General features: G+C 45.5%; 1 protein-coding gene across 1 annotated transcript in view; it reads right to left on the reverse strand.

Moving 5' to 3' along the window:
* The window catches only part of ACAP3 (ArfGAP with coiled-coil, ankyrin repeat and PH domains 3), a 153,622-nt gene extending 143,715 nt beyond the window's left edge, over positions 1 to 9,907 (reverse strand). Inside the window, exon 1 of the mRNA XM_054009321.1 lies at positions 9,643 to 9,907. Within this exon, the coding sequence (XP_053865296.1) occupies positions 9,643 to 9,689 (47 nt within the window). The 5' untranslated portion in view covers positions 9,690 to 9,907. The remainder of the gene's footprint in view (positions 1 to 9,642) is intronic.
* Positions 9,908 to 17,698: the final 7,791 nt, after the last annotated feature.

Genomic DNA, 17,698 nt, shown 5'->3' on the forward strand with positions numbered 1-17,698 from the left:
CACCCAGAGGAGGCAGAGCTTCGGTTCTTTGCCCTGTGATGATTCTGCAAACCCAAACTGCCCTGCCAACAGCACCAAACTGCGTAAAGTGCCCAGCTTAACGGCAGCTACGTCACTGGAACCACTGGCTGGAATCAGCCTCTGGCACTCTACTAGCTTCCAGGGAATTATTCCAGCCTTTCGCTGGTGTGACTGACAGCAGCATCAGACCCACAGTGTTATTTAACCCCACGGAGCCCATTGGGCTACAACGAGGCTCTGAGTTCAGTGGGAGCAAGCAGGAGCCCAAGCTACGCATGAATGATGTTCTGCAAAATGAAGTTTCATTGAACCGTTGCTCTCTGTACACACTTGGCTTTCCGCAGTCCTTCGAGGGACAAAGACTGGAACTCGGCACCCTTGCATGGTGCCAGGATAATGTGTAAAGTGTAATTATCAAGCCATGTAGCAGCCTCTAAAGAGGGATCACTGAAACACACATGGTTTCAATAGCAGAGATAAGTTAACTTCAGAGCCTCCCAAACTCATCACCTCTGGGTCTGATTAACCTCATCAGCTCTGGTTTTTACTGTTCTTTTTTATTTTTTTTTTCCTTTTAGTAACCTCCATCTTCAAACTTGCAACCTACTTACGTTTCCTTGTTGCAGTTAGGAAATTGGCTACTTGCAAACTAGCCCCCATCCTGATCTTTGCTTGCTCTGTGGCTTTTGGCCACCCCATAAAACAAAGTTAACAGTTCCCAGCTCTGTCAGTCTCTGGCTTTCTGGGAAAGCAACCCAGCCTCACGCCCTCAGCAGGCAATAGCCAAAACCTCCTCCTGTGAAATCATTCAAACTGTGCGGCTCCCTCCTTGCACGTACATTACACCATCTGGTGGGACTTGGTTCCAGGGAAAACTAAGGAGAGAAGAATATCCCGGCCACGAGAGACTTTGTCTTCGCTTGCTATATAGCCCAAGTGATCAATTAAATTCACCACGTACATCCCAACACACAGAAATATATAACTGAGAGGGACAGCTACTAAAAACAAAACCACCCAGCTCCAGCTAACAAGCTGATCCAGAAGGCAACACCCTAGAATTAAGTCCAGTTCACACTTTAAACCTAGCTGATGTCTCCATCAACGTATGTGCTATTGCACACAAACACTTTCCATTAAAAGAACATGATTAAGATTGCAAAGTCAAATGTTCCGAAGTTAGGAAATACCACAATTAATGGTGTGGTACACAGGCAACATTAAATCCACAATCGCAGGCTCCTGTGAGAAGCAGTGAGTTTTACAGTTAAAGACCTTGCATGGCAAATGCCCTGTTCCCAGGCCTAGAGAGTTTAATCTCAGGAACTGGGAACAGAAGCTCCCCATGTGGATCTGGAGTGTTGGGATGGATCATGGGGTTCTTAGGTTATACAGGTCCCAAACCCTTAGGTCTAGCATGTTTGGGCACTTAAAATTTCAGGGACCGACAGAGGGAACAGCTTACAGAGTTCTCGGGGTGAATCTACATTTGTAGGGCCAAATCCAAAGCTCCCTGCTGAGTTTTCACCCAGTCCTCACTCTAATGTCAATGGGATTTTGCTTGAGTAAGCACTGAATAAGGACCTCAGGATCTGGCCTATGATAATATAGACTGAAGGCCTTTGCTTTTCCAGTGCATTGCAGGATGCACATGGCAGCTCTGAGAATAGTGAACCTCAGCAGAGACAAATCCTACCCTCATGTGCCATCTTCTATGGCAGTCCAATGGGGGGCGGGGACCACCTGACTGCATCAGATGAGAGTCCCAGTCTGATCTATTGCGAATACAATTCACCTGCCGTGGGACCAGCTGAGCTGCGAATCCACCTCCCTTGGAGAGGAAACCCTGAGGGTGGTGATGTTACATTTACGTCCCACGCATCACATAACCAGCACAAACATTGTAGCTGCCCTAGAAGGTGGCAGGTGAAGGGAGAATACACCATTTTGACTAGAGATGGACCCAAACATGAATGCTGGATCCAGATTCCCCAGGCCCTAGAACAACACTGGTAAAGGCCAGATCGAGGCCTGAATTTTATGACCCAGGTTAGTCTGATTCTGACTCATTTGTAAAAGATCTCCTAGAAAAACTCTCTCTCTAAGGTTGCGAGTCATGAGGCTACTGGACTGCGCCTCCAAGGTACAACAGAGCCCCAATCCACAGGAATTATCACCCTGGAGCTTCCACTAACCCCCTGGAAACATCAAGTATATATGCTATCTATGGTACTTATACGGTCCCATAGTATCTGAGTCCATAACAATCTTTAATGTATTTATCAGCACAATGCCCCTGTGAGGCAGGGCAGTGCTAATATCCCCAATGTACAGAGGGGAAACTGAGGCACGGAGAGGTTCCATGAGTTCCCCATAGTCACACAGGAAGCCTGTGCTGGGGCAGGGTTCTCCCAAGTCCCAGATTAGTGTCCTAAGCACTGGACAAAATTCATCTCATACCTATGTAGGGCCAAATTCTATATGCCTGGCATGCTCACTGAACTTGTTAAGAAATAGGTGTATGTATTTGGGGGCAGAATCTATCCCATAATATATAGATACAGTAACAAGCATTGATACATACCTAGAAGTCAGGGCTACCTAAAGCCCAGGATTTTCTCTTTCATGGCAAAAGTAGTTCAGATCCTGAAGCAGTCACTGCAGATTCGCCATGCACATACACAATTCCCATTAGGGGAATGAGAGTCCTGCCCAGGCATCAACACGAGGACACAAGGTTCAGTCGCAACACTGCTCCCGATGCGCTGCAAAGCTCATTGCCTTGAAAGGAGTCTCTCAAAGGTTTGCAGCGATTGCTTGAGGCTGTAGAGTACTTTTGTCCTCCACGACACCATAAACACCAAAGACTGTGCGGAAACTTCAACTAGTGCGGGATGCCACGCTAAGGAGGCTGGGTTTCCCAGAGGGGGCGCACTCGCCCGTGCCCCAGCCACTGCACCAGCTGCCAGTTATTTTAGTAATGAAGTTTCAAAGTGCTGGCTTTAAGCTACATGGTTTGGGTTCATGGTCTGGCTACCAGAGACCCATCTCTCTGTACCTTATCCCAGCAGTTGAGATCACCTGGGGCACTCAAGTTACAATCCCTGGATTTGAAATGCGTGCTGCTCCCCAAAAAAAGGGCTGTTGACTCTGGAATTTGGTCCAACAGACATTTATTGACTGACTAGCCATGCTATTTACATAGGCTTTCTGGCCTGATGGGTGGAAAGGGGAAAGTCGGGTCTCCTGAAAGTTGGGAGGAAAGAGAATTTCTGTAGTGGATACTGTGATATTTTAGATTTTAATCATTTCTGCTGAGAGTTCAGCACCTGCAGCAGCCATAGGATTGGATAGGGTGACCAGACAGCAAGGGTGAAAAATTGGGACAGGGAGTGGGAGGTAATAGGAGGCTATATAAGAAAAAGACCCAAAAATCGGGGCTGTCCCTATAAAATCAGGACATCTGGTCACCCTAGGATTGGACCTTGGCTTCCCCTTTGTCCATGTACATGCTAAGGGGATCACTGCTTTAGAAATGCAATGATAGACAGATAGTCTCATGCTGCTTGTGTGATGAAATCTCCTCCTTCCTGCAAATACGCCAGCCAATAATGAAAACTTTACAAATTACGCCCCGATTCTGCATTGAGCTCTGTGCGGTTGGATCTCTTTGCAAGCATGAGGTCGTTGCGCCATCGGAGGGCTTGTCTGTATATGAAACCTTGCACTGGTGTAACTCAATTAATTTCAAATCAATGCAGATCTTGTCTACACGCACATTTGAACTGCTTTAGTTAAGCAGGTTTCAAACCTGCTTTGTGGCCCCTCTTATTTTGGTTTCAACGACTGTTTAAACTACGTCAATTTAAACTGAAATAAGAGCGTCCATGCAGGTTTTTGCGACGGTTTAACTAAACTGGGTAAAAATCATATCTTGAGTTAAAGGCTGCACCATTTATACCAGTGCAAACTCCTAACATGGGCACACTTAAATCGATTTAAACTATACTTATCCCACTTACTCCAAACTGGTTTAATTTAGTAAATTACAATAATAAGCGAGATCAGTGTAAGTGCAGTTTAAACCAGTGTGCTCTGGTACAAAAAGACCCAGGTGTAGACCAGCCATTAATCTGAAATAGCTTGTTACAGCGGGAGCTGAAAATGATCAGTGCACTTGCCCAAGACTCTGAAATACCTGACAGCATCTTTTGACTGATTGATTTTAACTCTCCTTTGTTTGGAACAACCTATTAGGTACTTTTTGCAAGAACTGTGGTGTTTCTCCTGCATTTGCATGGAGTTGGAGTGAGACGGATGAGTCCTTTTTTCTAAAGAGATCAGCGCTAACACCCAACCGTAGCTGTATACCGCCAAAGGAAACACTTTAGCTTGTGCCCCAGTGCCACTGCCTGATGACAGCGCTACTCTGGGGAATGCGTTGGTTTAGAAGCCACACCTGCAAAGCCTGCCATGGGATTGCAAAGCTTCAGGGAGGTGGGGAATGGCGTTCCTCAGATCTGTGTGCGTGGCATGGGATGGCATGTGGGTCTTGTGTATCCTGTCCTGAAAGAGAGCACTGCTGCCTTCATGGAATTTGTTTTCCCTTTCTCCCCAGTGCTGGTCCAGGGACTGGGTGGGTTTGGGGAGGAGTGGGTGCCTATTCCCTGGGGGTGAGATTCTCTTTTTAGGGGGTCTCTGGGGTAACTGTAGTCAGAGGAATTACCTGTCAGCAGGACTCCAATGTGTACCATGTGAGCACCCAATGTCCAGAGCTGCCGAGGAAGCACGACACCTCCAGCAGATTCTCACAGTCCCACAGCCTAGTCTACAAGGGGCAAACCCTGACCCCGTGGCTAGAAACTACACCATCAGGGAGCCTTAGATGCCTTGTGGTTCTTTCCTTCCCTGACCCCTCATGGGTTTTTGCCCCAGGAAGGAGTGATCCTGCCCCTGGGTTCTTCTCTGGGCCTCCCAAAATTAAGGCCATGCTTTGACACCTTTATTCACACTGAATAGCACCTGGCTCAGCAAGTAGCCCCATTGACCTGGATGGGATTGCTCCCAGAGTAAGGTACTACTCCACATGAGTAAGAGTGGCAGAATCTGGCCCTTAATACTCTAGTGGGAGTCTTGCCTGAATGAGCCTCAAGATTTGGCAATAGATCTGTGGGTATCAATCCTAAAAAGGGGGCCAGATCTGCCCCTGAGATGTGAACCCACTGAGTCACAGCAAGGACAGAACTGGTCTGAGATGGTTACTTTATAAACCCGCATGGAGGAGGGCGGTAATGGGGCCTTCATTCATATAATCTCGACCCGGGCCCCATTTCCTCTTGAGGTTCCATATTGACAGTAACAAGTCAGAAATCTCTTCCTGTATTTCACAGGCTACGGTATTAGTTAAGCAATAAAAGGCTCTGCATGCCAGATAGATGAAAGCATTAGTATCTATTGGGGATTGCATGCAAATGCTCTAAAAACTGGTCTTTCAAGGTAATTATGTTTGTTTACTGGAACTTGAGACTGTGCATGTCTCCACAAGATGCTTAACAGGAACAAGGTTTACCCACCAATCTATAGATCTGTACATATTTAAGTGGGGAAAAAAGCAGCAAAAAAAAAAAAGGATTTTCCTCTCAGTAGATGGTCCCTATCAAGTGCAAGGTGCCGGACGAATGTTGCATTGAGTTGGTGGTGTGGAGCATTGTGAAGTATAATTGGATTTGATTGCCAAAGGAGGCTAGAAGCAGTGTATTGTTAGAAGCCTTATTATAGGATGCCTCATGATGAGGGTCTGTTCCGCATACATAGATCTTCCAAGCAGCTGTTGTTTCTTCCCCTCATGTATGACCGTGAAAAAGATTTGCAATGATTTAGGGATCAGTGTTGAGGGCCATAAACCAGTTATAAAATAGAGTACAATTGTCAACAGAACTGGGGAGCAGAAAAGTGCTTATGGGGTTAACACTCAGATACTGTGGTGATGTTGTCCAATAGGAACAGAATGATGGTTGTTTGGTTCAGACACTGGAGTGGGAGACAGGAAATCTGCATTAAATTCTTCTCTCTGCCACATAGCCCCTGTGTGACCTTGGGCAAGTCACTTAATCTCCGTTTCCCTCTCTGTAAAATGGGAATAATAAGCCTAGTTTTTGCCCACCCCTTGTCTATTTGGACTGTAAGCTCTTTGGCACCGGAGCTGTTTCTTAGGATGTGTTGGTGAAGTGCCTAGCATAGTGGGGCCCTGATCCTCACTGGGCACTATTGTAATACAAATAACACATACTAGTAATCTAAGGACCTGGTTAGATAGATGGAAGGAGGAGGAAAAGTGTCAAGCAGGGACTATAGTGTAAACCCTAACCGGGTTTGGAGAGGGTTTGTTTCTTTTTACCCCAAGCTTGAGTATGTCATGGTCCTTTTGATTTACTGAGGGTGACTAGAAGTTTACATCCGTCAGTTATTCCCTTCTGGAACTGCTGCAGCTCCCTTCCCTCTTCGACCATCTCTCTCTCACCCTCTCACTGCAACAAGCAGGCTGCGTCCAGCCATGTGGGAAAAGACTTTGTAATTCCATGCTTAAACCACTGGCTCTTGATAAAGGTCCAACAGGGTATTCTGAGAGCCATTTTGTTTTTACAGACAGAGGAGAGCGGGCAGCAAGGATGCTGCCTGCATACTAAGAAACCTGGCCGACAGCCCACGCACGCTACATGCTAAATAAATAAATAAACACCTCAATCAAGCTTGACGTCACGCTGGAAAGGGTCACTGCCATGTGGAACAAGACATCTGGCCCATGAAGTCACTGCCCTGGAAAGATGCCATGGAACAGTTCGCAGGCTCTGCAGCACAATGGGACCCGATGAAGGGGGAGAGGGGGGAGTCCGCTGGGCTTGATTGTTTGATGCTAGGTACGTTCAGGTGTGAGGAACAAGTCTCCCACACACTCTGCAAAACCTTTCCGCGCTTCTAGCTGCTGGAAAAACTTCTGAGAGTCGAATGCAAAGCGGGGGAGGGAACAGCCCTGCCCTGTCATCTCACATTGGCTCAGACTATTACAGTGTATGACCTGACATTGCATGTTACTAACAGGGTTTGGAACAACCGAGAACGGGGCCTAAACTCTCAGCTACATTTAAACTGTGGGGGGGGGGGAGAGGAAAGAAACCGCTTTGTAATCCCCTTGAACACAAGCACACCACAGACACAGGGAAATTCACACACACACACACACACACACACACACCCCTATATACATTTACACATACAAACACAGGCATTCTGAGCGTCCACACCAATGGACTATTGCAGCCATTCCAAGGAATCGCACATTCCACTGGGTTTTTTTAAAATGCATTTAAAGGGAAACACTCATTTTAATAAACAAAAAGCCCTTGCAGACTGGGATAACTGAGAATCAACTACAGTGACTGTCTATCCTAACCCCTTGAGAACCTTGCTATTTGCAGGCTTATTTCTGCACTAGTGGCCCACCCACCACATTTTCGCCGTCTATTGTCTTTCCTGGCTTCTGTCAGCACTGAAGTACAGTATGAGACGCAGCAGAAGGTTATTAGCCTTGGAGGGTCTGATCTTTCTATTACAGCATCTATCCAGGATAGCAAGCTTCTGGTGCAATGGGGCAACAGCATCCATAACCCTGGAATCCTTTCCCCAGTTTCTTGCATTTGTACAATAGCCTGATTGAATTACTGTAGGACTAGGATGGAGTCTTTTGTTCTGAGAGCCTGGGATGCCTTGTAAGAATCCCCAAAGGGAATGAATTTGATAGTATAGAAAATTATTCCATGTCGTTAGGATAGATCCTCAGCAGAGATACATCTGCATTGCTCCACTGACACCAGTTTACCCCAGCTGCGGCTGTGAGCCTTTCTTTGAATGATACATGCAGGAGGGAGCTGAAGATTTTTAACAGCACTGGGAAGCAAAATGAACAGGGCAGAATGTACAGAACAAAAATCATCGCCATGTAATTCAGAGCCTAAACCTGCCATGCCAATAGTATTTGGCCATTTATCACCGAGACCTGGGGGCAAAGCTTATAACTAATTGAAAAATCTCACCCATCAGCCCAGCCATTGCCTGATTAAATGGGGCTCCCTATTGCAGATCATTCGGTTGGATTCTGTTAGTATAAATACTGCCACTTACTTTCACGTCCTTCCAGAACCTTGGGGAGAAGGGCTGACTTCTTATTTTTTCTTTTGATTGACAGAATCATTTATCAATTGTGAACTGTCTGGATCAACGCTCGGAATAGGGTTATAGTAATTGAATCCTTTATGTGCCTTCTCTTTGTAACCTCCCACCCCCTTCTCTCTCTCACACACACACACACAGAGCAGATGACCTTGGCAGTAAAAACAAAAAATCATTAAGAAAAAAATGAACGGAAACGTTTTTGGTTTTGGGTCTGAACTCTGATTAATTACCTCCCATTGGAGTTACAAGGCTAACCATGCGAGCGGTTCTTTGTCTGACAAAACTGGATTTCCATGGCCCAAGACGTCAATCCAGCCTCGGTTAGGGTCTCTCTGCCTGGATTTAGCCTGTGGTCAATCACAGAACTTGTCTGTATCGTTGGCGGGTGGATGATCACAAGGCAACATCTAGCCACAAGGAATCGGAGCCCTGCCTTGCCTTTGATCACAATGCAGCTGACAGTGATCTGCAGGGCATGCAGAGGGGACCGTGGTCCCGAGGCTCGCTGGCATCCCTGCATCCCTTAGGGCTTTCTCCTCCCCAGCCCCCAGCCACAGTGCTGGAACTAACGGTGCTGGAGGTGCGGCTGCACCCCCTGGTTTGAAGTGGTTTCCGTCATACACAGGGTTTACAACCCCCCACCAGAACAATTGTTCCGGCACCTCTGCCCCCAGCCTCCCATGCTCTAACCCATGCACCAGCCTGACAATGAAGCCAACAATCTGCCTCGTGCTCGAGTCTTGCCCCTTCTCCCCCTCCATGTGCAGATACCCAGACACGCACCCACCCTGCCCGGATTACACAGGCCACTTTCGCCCCCTCTCCCCCTAATGCGATTAGAAAGAGCGGAGCTTTGCGGCGCCCCTCCGGCAGCCTTTCCGCGCCTCAGCTCCCCTCTCCTCCGCCGGCTGCTCATTTGCAGGGGCTGTGCCAAGGCAGGATGCAGTCCGAGGGAAACACACGGTCCTTATCAGGGTGGAAATCAGGGACTATGAATGACAGGACCCTATTCCTCCCCCCCCCCCTCTTTGCAGCGTTTCTGCAGAAGCACTGGCGATTCTACGGATGATCCAATGGGTTCTTTCCTCATCTCTCATTTCTGCCCTTCCATGCTGGCTTGGCCAGGTGGGGCAGCATGTGTGTGCCTGGCATCTGCATGCACCTAGCGGCTGGAGACGGAGCCCAGCAGGGTCCAGGGCTGCTTTTCTCCCCTCCATCCATCTAGGGTGACCAGACAGCAAATGTGAAAAATCGGGACAGGGGGGTAATAGGAGCCTATATAAGAAAAAGACCCCAAAATCGGGACTGTCCCTATAAAATCGGGACATCTGGTCAGCCTACAGCCATCACCTTCCCCCCCCAGACACACACACATGGGGGGTGATCCCTTACCGGAACCGGGGCGAATCCTTGATGCACTCCTCAAATTCCACCGTCATTTTCACAGCTCAGCTCCGGGCACTTTTAATTGAGAAAGTTCATCTCCCGCAAGGCAAAACAACCCCCCCAACACACTGGATCCACCTTCCAGCCGCTGTGCCCCCTGGCTTCCTTCCCCCTGCGCGGCAGGGGCCCCCGGTTTCCTCCCCTCCGCTGCAGTCCAGTGGCTGAGTGGAGCCACGAACAGGCACATGCAGGCTCCTTTCTCTGGACTCGCCTGTCACTGGCTGGGGAAGGAGGGAGCTAGGCAGCTCCAGCCCTGCTGGCCTGTCACTGCTCAGGGAGCGTCGCCAAACTGCTCCGCTGCGAGCTTTCCTCCCCCAGCCTCCGCGCAGGCTCGCCAGTTTGGGTTGGACGTATTCCTGGAGGTTTCATCACATGACCTAATCTTGACTTAAAGATGAATCTCTCCTTCCTGGAAACTCCAGGACAATCCTGGAGGGCTGGCAAGGCTACCACCGCATCGCTCCCCCCACCCACATCCTACAGCCTTTGGGGCACACGCTGAGCCCATGGGAGCGCTGCGCCCTGGCCTTGCCTCTTGACCGCATCCCTCTGCCTCCCGGTGCGCCTATGCCACTTGGCTTCTTAGAGTCGGCAAAGGCATCCAGCCAGGGACTGTCTGTCTGTACAGGACCACCAGAAAACTGCCCCAGTGCAGTGGTTCTCAACCTTTTCTCATTTGCAGACCCCCTAGAAAATTTCGAATGGAGATGTGGACCCCTTTGGAAATCGTAGGCACAGTCTGCGGACCCCCGGGAGTCCGTGGACCCCAGGTTGAAAACCATTGTTCTGTGGTAATGACAATCTTTTCGCAAACCCCTGAGGCATAGTCTGCAGACCCCCAGGAGTTCACAGACCACAGGTTGACAACAACTGTCTTGATGGATGACACTACTGGTCCAATGTCTTGGATAGCGGCCTGAACCCCATGCTTCAGAGAGAGCTGTAATCAGACCCCTCCAGAGAAATGCGGGCCCCTGGAGCCCCACTGCTTCCCATTTCACTGTCTCTAGACAGCAGTGTGACCGTTTGTGGGACCTCCTGAGCTCTGGACCCAAGTACCATTGTCCCCACTTTCCTCCCCTCGTCAGCCCTCAAATACAACAGCCCATAGATCCCTAGTGGGGAACCAGGACATGGCTGCCATGTCAATATCAAATAATCAGCCTCCTTGTTAATTCACCTCCGTGGAGTTACTCCTGATTTACACCAGCATAACTGAGATCAGACTCTTCCCCTTTGTGTTTATGGCAGGTTAGCGTTTCCCTTCTCTTCTCAAAACATTGCAGGGGAATGAAAATGTGAATTGAATGGCCAGGGCATGTTTAATGTATTTGTTATTATTTCTGGACAGTGAGGGTTGAGGAGAATCATAGAATATCAGTGTTGGAAGGGACCTCAGGAGGTCATCTAGTCCAAAGCAGGACCAATCCCCAGACAGATTTTTACCCCAGTTCCCTAAATGGCCCCCTCAAGGATTGAGTTCACAACCCTGGGTTTAGCAGGCCAATGCTCAAACCACTGAGCTATCCCCCCACAAGCCATGTCTTGCTGCCCACCCACACTTTCCCACACGGTTTCTGTTTCCTGGTTCAAAATAAGCAGGGCCAGATTTTCAGAAAACTGTGGTTGCCTTTTGAAAAGGGGCTGTGTTTGCAAACTTGCTCATGCAATGATCACCCCTCAGTTCATGTAATCATGGTAACGGGGTGGTTAAATGACCAGCTGGACACGTAACTAGCAATCTGCATATACAGTTGCCACTATTCATCGGCACAATAAAATATACCAGGCCCTGTACAGTATACAAGGTCCACTCCTGCACTACCAATGCCAATGGTAGCAGGACGATGCTCAGAATTACTAACTCTAGTCTCTCATTTAAAAAATTCTATGGGTTTGATGCTGCTCTCGGCCATCCTGGTGTAAATCCGGACTAACTCCAATGACATCAATGGAATTACACAGGCGTAAAGCCAACGTGAGAGCAGAATCAGCCCCGTGAGGCTATATGAATGGATGAAATTTTTCACAGATCAAGTTAATTTAATCTGGCATGGATAAACTGGAATAAATGGGGTGTGCTTAATCTTTATCCTCCCCCAGTTAAGCAGCACAGACAGCAGAAGCATGGGGAGCCTTTTCTACACAGCAAAGCAGCGAACGGTACCGATTGTGTCATTGTCACATCATGTCACATTATCCTGATTTCAAATTTTTAAAACAATTACATTTTTTTAGGTATAAATCTCCCTATACAGTATAAACAAATGAATCACAGACAATGTGGGCTTGAACCAAAAAACAAGAGCCAAAAGACCCAAAGGGCTGGGGAAATTTGGATCCAAATCAAAACTTCATGAATAGACTTTATCTCAGTAATGGGCCAAACCAAAAACTGGAGGGAATTCAGTCCCAGTTCTGTATGCAAACACTGCAGTGAAAACCTAACTCTAGAAAATGCTCATGTTTCTAACAGGCCTCTAAGACTGCACTGGTCAGAGGAGGAATTCTGTACTGTAAGTATTGAAGAAGTGAGTTATTTACCCACGAAAGCTTATGCCCAAATAAATCTGTTAGTCTTTAAGGTGCCACCAGACTCCTTGTTGTTTTTGTACTGTAAGCAGAGGTCTGATTGATGTAACATGATCATTGTACATTGCATGATTGCTAAGAGCTCACAGGAAGTTATAAGACAAATCAAGACTTTTTACATTTTTAAAATTGTCTTTGGTGCATCCAGTGTTGAGAGTGGGGGGTCGGGGCTGTTGGGGGCCCCTTTCTAAAAGTGAGATTCATCAGTTTCATTATAACAGAGTCCAGATGCTACCAGACTAGTTGAAAGTTGGGCAGATTTGTCCATTAAAAACTCTAATCTCAGTTATGTATAGGTGGGCAATGGATTTTAAGTGGTTTTATTTCTCCTACATACTGTCCTTGGTTACTACTGACCCAGGCTGTGATTTTTACATCTCTTTTTAGTGTATTAATTATACACCTAGTTATTCCAGTGTTTGGCACTTTAGAAATAGGTGTAATAAAAACAAAATAACAAAAACATGAGGACAATGAACACTAGCATTTAATATTTATTACCACCATCTTCTTATATTTTTATCCACAGTTATTTATTATGAACAAGTGGTGGCACAGAAGCAATCTTTTTTTTTTTTTTTAATGAAAGTTTAAAATGTTATTAACCCAGTCCTGCTTGAAATGCCTCTGTTGATTTCAACTGGGATTTTGGGCCCAGATCTGCAGTCAGGATCCATTACTTGGGGCCTGATTCTCAGCTAGACTGTCGTAGCACTGGAGAATTTACACCAGCTGAGAATTTGGTCTTGGCCTCCCTCCCTCCTGCCCCAAAAATTATTCTAAAACTAAACAGCCTTTTTCTGCAAATCCTTACTTATATAAATAGTCTATTACTCCCATGAGTATCCTCACTGATATAAACAGGAATACTCACGTGACTAAAGACTATGAACATTTATAAGCATTGCTGCTTTAGCACCTGATCCTACAAACTCTTATGCATCTGAATAACTTTTCTGCGAGGCTGCTTACCTGTGTAAAGTTACACTCAGGTTTGGGTGTTTGAAGAATTGGGGTGTTTTGACATACTAATCTGACTTTAATGGGAATTGGATTAGGCCCCATCTGAGTTAGGAGTTAGCCCTAAATTGGACTACTTGCTCTTGCAAGTGAAACAAAGTAAAAAGCCCAACTCAGAGGTATTATCATGCTCATAAAGTAAATAATAATCACCCTTACGTGTTCTATGAATTCTCATCAGTCATATGCAAAGAATTCTCATCAGTCATATGCAAAGAACAGGCTTGCCTAGTGGCTAGAGCAAGAGACAGGCACTCAGGAGACATGCAGTCTATTCCTGTCTCTGCCAAGGTGTGATTTTGGGGGAAATCATTTTGATTCTCTGTGCCTCACTTTCCCCCATCTGTAAAATGGAGATAACAATACTGACTGCCTTTGTAAAACACTTTGAGCTCTACGGATGACAAGATCTAGGTAGTAGTAGTAGTATGTTTACAATGGCAGGTAAGCATCATTATGTCCACTTAACAGATGGGAAAATTGAGGCATTGAAAATCAAAGTAATGTTCCCAAAAAATCACACCATGGCAAAGACAGGAATAGGACCCAGGTCTCCTGTTTCTCAGCCCGGTGCCTTTATCCATTGGACAAAAGTTAAAATCTTTAGCTGATCATGTGTATTACATTTTGTTTCATAAGATATTTTCCAGTGTCCTAGTGATGCAATTAAATAACACAATGGCATAGTCTGCTGATGGCTTTTCTGTATTTATAGCGATTACACTTTTTAAAAAAAGAAAAAGATCATCTATGCCACCACCATTCCAAACATGCAAGGACGTTCACAGAAGAACGATTCTACATATAAACAGAAGGATAAGCCTACTACCAATCTGGGTCTTTGCAATTAAGGATTTCACCTCCATAAACTGGCACTACAGGCTGTCTCTTTAATGTCAGCCAACTGTGCCCACAGCACTGCTTAGAGGCTTGTACCTTAACTATGAATTGCCTTGCTTTGTGGGTTTATTATGAGGAAGGTAACAGAAGTATAGGTAGCCCTAATGCTGCTCCCATGTGATTGGGGATTGTGATACATGCAGTGCTGTATCTGGTAGTATGTTAATCTATGGTAATCCTTATACAGATATTAAATTGAAAATAGGTGCTAAATGTGTTTGCACTAATTAGAAGGGATTGCGGGGCCTACATTCCATGGAGAAAGGAGGATATTGGTAATTAAGTTCTATTGCCTAAATGGCAGAACCTCAGCCTTGATTAATTCATTAGGGAGCCTAGCAGAGGAGATCATAGCTGATCTGTGTAACCCTGACCAGAAGGCATCACTATAGAAAATAGATATGTGATGTAATGGGTTAATGGAGCAGCCATTCATTTCTGGAGACACTTAGAACAAAAAGAAATGTGCTTTGAAGTAATGTTAAAATTAGGGCTGTCAAGCGATTAAAAAAATGAATCGCGATTAATCGCACTGTTAATAGAATACCATTTATTTAAATATTCGTTTTCTACATTTTCAAATATACTGATTTCAGTTACAACTCAGAATACAAAGTGTACAGTGCTCACTTTATGTTTATTTTTTATTACAAATATTTGCACTGTAAAAAACAAAAGGAATAGTATATTTCAATTCACCTAATACCAGGACTGTCGTGCAATCTCTTTATCATGAAAGTTGAATTTACAAATGTAGAATTATGTACAAAAAATATCTGCATTCAAAAATAAAACAATGTAAAACTTTAGAACCTACAAGCCCGCTCGGTCCTACTTCAGGTCAGACAAACAAGTTTGGTTATAATTTGCGGGAGATAATGTTGCCCACGTCTTGTTTACAATGTCACCTGAAAGTGACAACGGCATTCACATGGCACTGTTGTAGCCGGCATCGCAAGATATTTACATGCAAGATGCGCTAAAGATTCATATGTCCCTTCATGCTTCAACCACCAATCCAGAAGACATGCATCCATGCTGATGATGGGTTCTGCTCGATAACCATCCAAAGCAGAGCGGACCGACGCATGTTCATTTTCGTCATCTGAGTCAAATGCCACCAGCAGAAGGTTGATTTTCTTTTTTGGTGGTTCGGGTCCTGTAGTTTCCGCATCGGAATGTTGCTCTTTTAAGACATCTGAAAGCATTTTCCACACCTCGTCCCTCTCAGATTTTGGAAGGCACTTCAGCTTCTTAAACCTTGGGTCGAGTGCTGTATCTATCCTCAGAAATCTCACATGGGTAACTTCTTTGCGTTTTGTCAAATCTGCAGTGAAAGTGTTCTTAAAATTAACATGTGCTGGGTTATCATCCGAGACTGCTATAACATGAAATATATGGCAGAACGCAGGTAAAACAGAACAGGAGACACACAATTCTCCCCCAAGGAGTTCTGTCACAAATTTAATTAATGCATTATTTTTTTAACAAGCATCATCAGCATGTCCTCTGGAATGGTGGCCAAAGCATGAAGGGGCATATGAATGTTTAGCCTATCTGGCACGTAAATACCTTGCAACGCCGGCTACAACAATGCCATGCAAACGCCTGTTCTCACTTTCAGGTGACATTGTAAATAAGAAGCAGTCAGCATTATCTCCTGTAAATGTAAACAAATGTGTTTGTCTTCGCAATTAGGACTGAGTGGACTTGTAGGCTCTAAAGTTTTACATTTTGTTTTGAGTGCAGTCATGTAACAAAAAAAATCTACATTTGTAAGTTACACTTTCACGACACAGAGATTGCACTACAGCACTTGTATGAGGTGAATTGAAAAATACTATTTCTTTTGTTTATCATTTTTACAGGGCAAATATTTGTAATAAAAAATAGTAATATAAAGTGAGCACTGTGCACTTTGTATTCGGTGTTGTCATAGAAATCAATATATTTGAAAGTGTAGAAAAACATCCAAAATATTTAATAAATTTCAGTTGGTATTCTATTGTTTAACAGCGCGATTAATTTTTTTTAATGGCAGTTCATTTTTTGGTTAATCGCGTGAGTTAACGGAGATTAATCGGCAGCCCTAGTTAAAATGGATGCTGGTTTGAGAGCTGAGCGGTCGTTATGGGCCTGATTCTGCAACATTTAGGAGGATCCTCAGCTGGTAAAACTGTTATCGCTCCACTGAAGTCCACTGAGCTATTATTACAATTTATCCCAGATGAGGCTGTGCTCTGTAGAGTAGTGCTTATTCACAGGAGATGTTCCATTGAACTTAATAGAACTTCTTGCATGAATACCTCTGTGAATAAAGACTGCAGACTCACATCATATATTTTACCTAAATGCTGCTGCAAATCCATTGTGTACAGCTCTGTGAAGCCTGACTCCCTTTAGCTTGGTGTTTCCAGCTTGTATTTTTTATTAGTATTACCACTATATTGCCCTTCTCTACCGAGGAGCTCATGCTTCCCAAATAGCACAGCTGTGAGCTGGGAATGATCATAATCTCCATTTTACAAATGGGGAAACTGCATTGACATTACTTGCCCACCCATACAGTCTGTCAGTGACAGGAATAGAACCCATCAGCCCCTTCTCTAATCAAGAGACCATGCACCCTTCCCAGAGCTGGGAGCAGAACCCAGGAGTGTATCTGACTCGCCGACACTGTTCTAACCACTAGGCTACACTTCCGTGTTGAGATGACACTGGTCAATGGCAGATCTAGACACAGCATACAATGGTGCTAACAGGGGACCCTGACTGAGTGCCAGCAGGCAAGGGGAATGACACATCTACTCCCCACTCTACTCCCTGTTGAAGCATCCTTTGCTGGGGTTCAGTGAAGCTGACAGGATACATAGCAATGTCCCTTGCGCAGCTTGGGTGATACTCACTCCTGTGTAGCGGGCCAGCACAAAGCGTGTGCTCAGCTCAAGCCCCCAGAAGCCCTGTTTTGAGGACTGATCTGTCACTGGGTGAATTTCATAATTCCCATGGCTAGCCCAGGGGATTCTAGCACCAGTTCGTGCTGCTTTTGACAGCACAAATTTCTGCAAGGTCCCATCCAGGATGAATGCCATATACAGTAGTTGCTTCTGCCAGGGCAGCATGGCTCCTTTAGCTTTTGCTTTAATTATTTATTTGGAGGGGCACAGATTGAAAAAGGCACACCTGGACAACACCTGATTGTTTTCCTGTTGCAATCCACACTGTAGATTATTGTAAATGAATGGATTTTAAACCTAAAGGGTAACATGGTAAAACAAGCCAGTGATCCATACATTCTTAGGGTGGGGTGTAGGGTGACCAGATGTCCTAATATTAGGGGATTGGTAATTTTTATAAGTGCCTTAGGCATCACGGCTACAGGCTGGATTCTCGAAAGCATGTAGGTGCCCAGCTCACCTCAATACTTTTGAGGATCTGTGTCTTAAATTCCTTTTGAAAGTGGGATTTAGGTCCTAAGTGACTTATCCAC

Source organism: Malaclemys terrapin, chromosome 19 (assembly GCF_027887155.1).
Source record: "Malaclemys terrapin pileata isolate rMalTer1 chromosome 19, rMalTer1.hap1, whole genome shotgun sequence".
NCBI lineage: Eukaryota > Metazoa > Chordata > Testudines > Emydidae > Malaclemys > Malaclemys terrapin.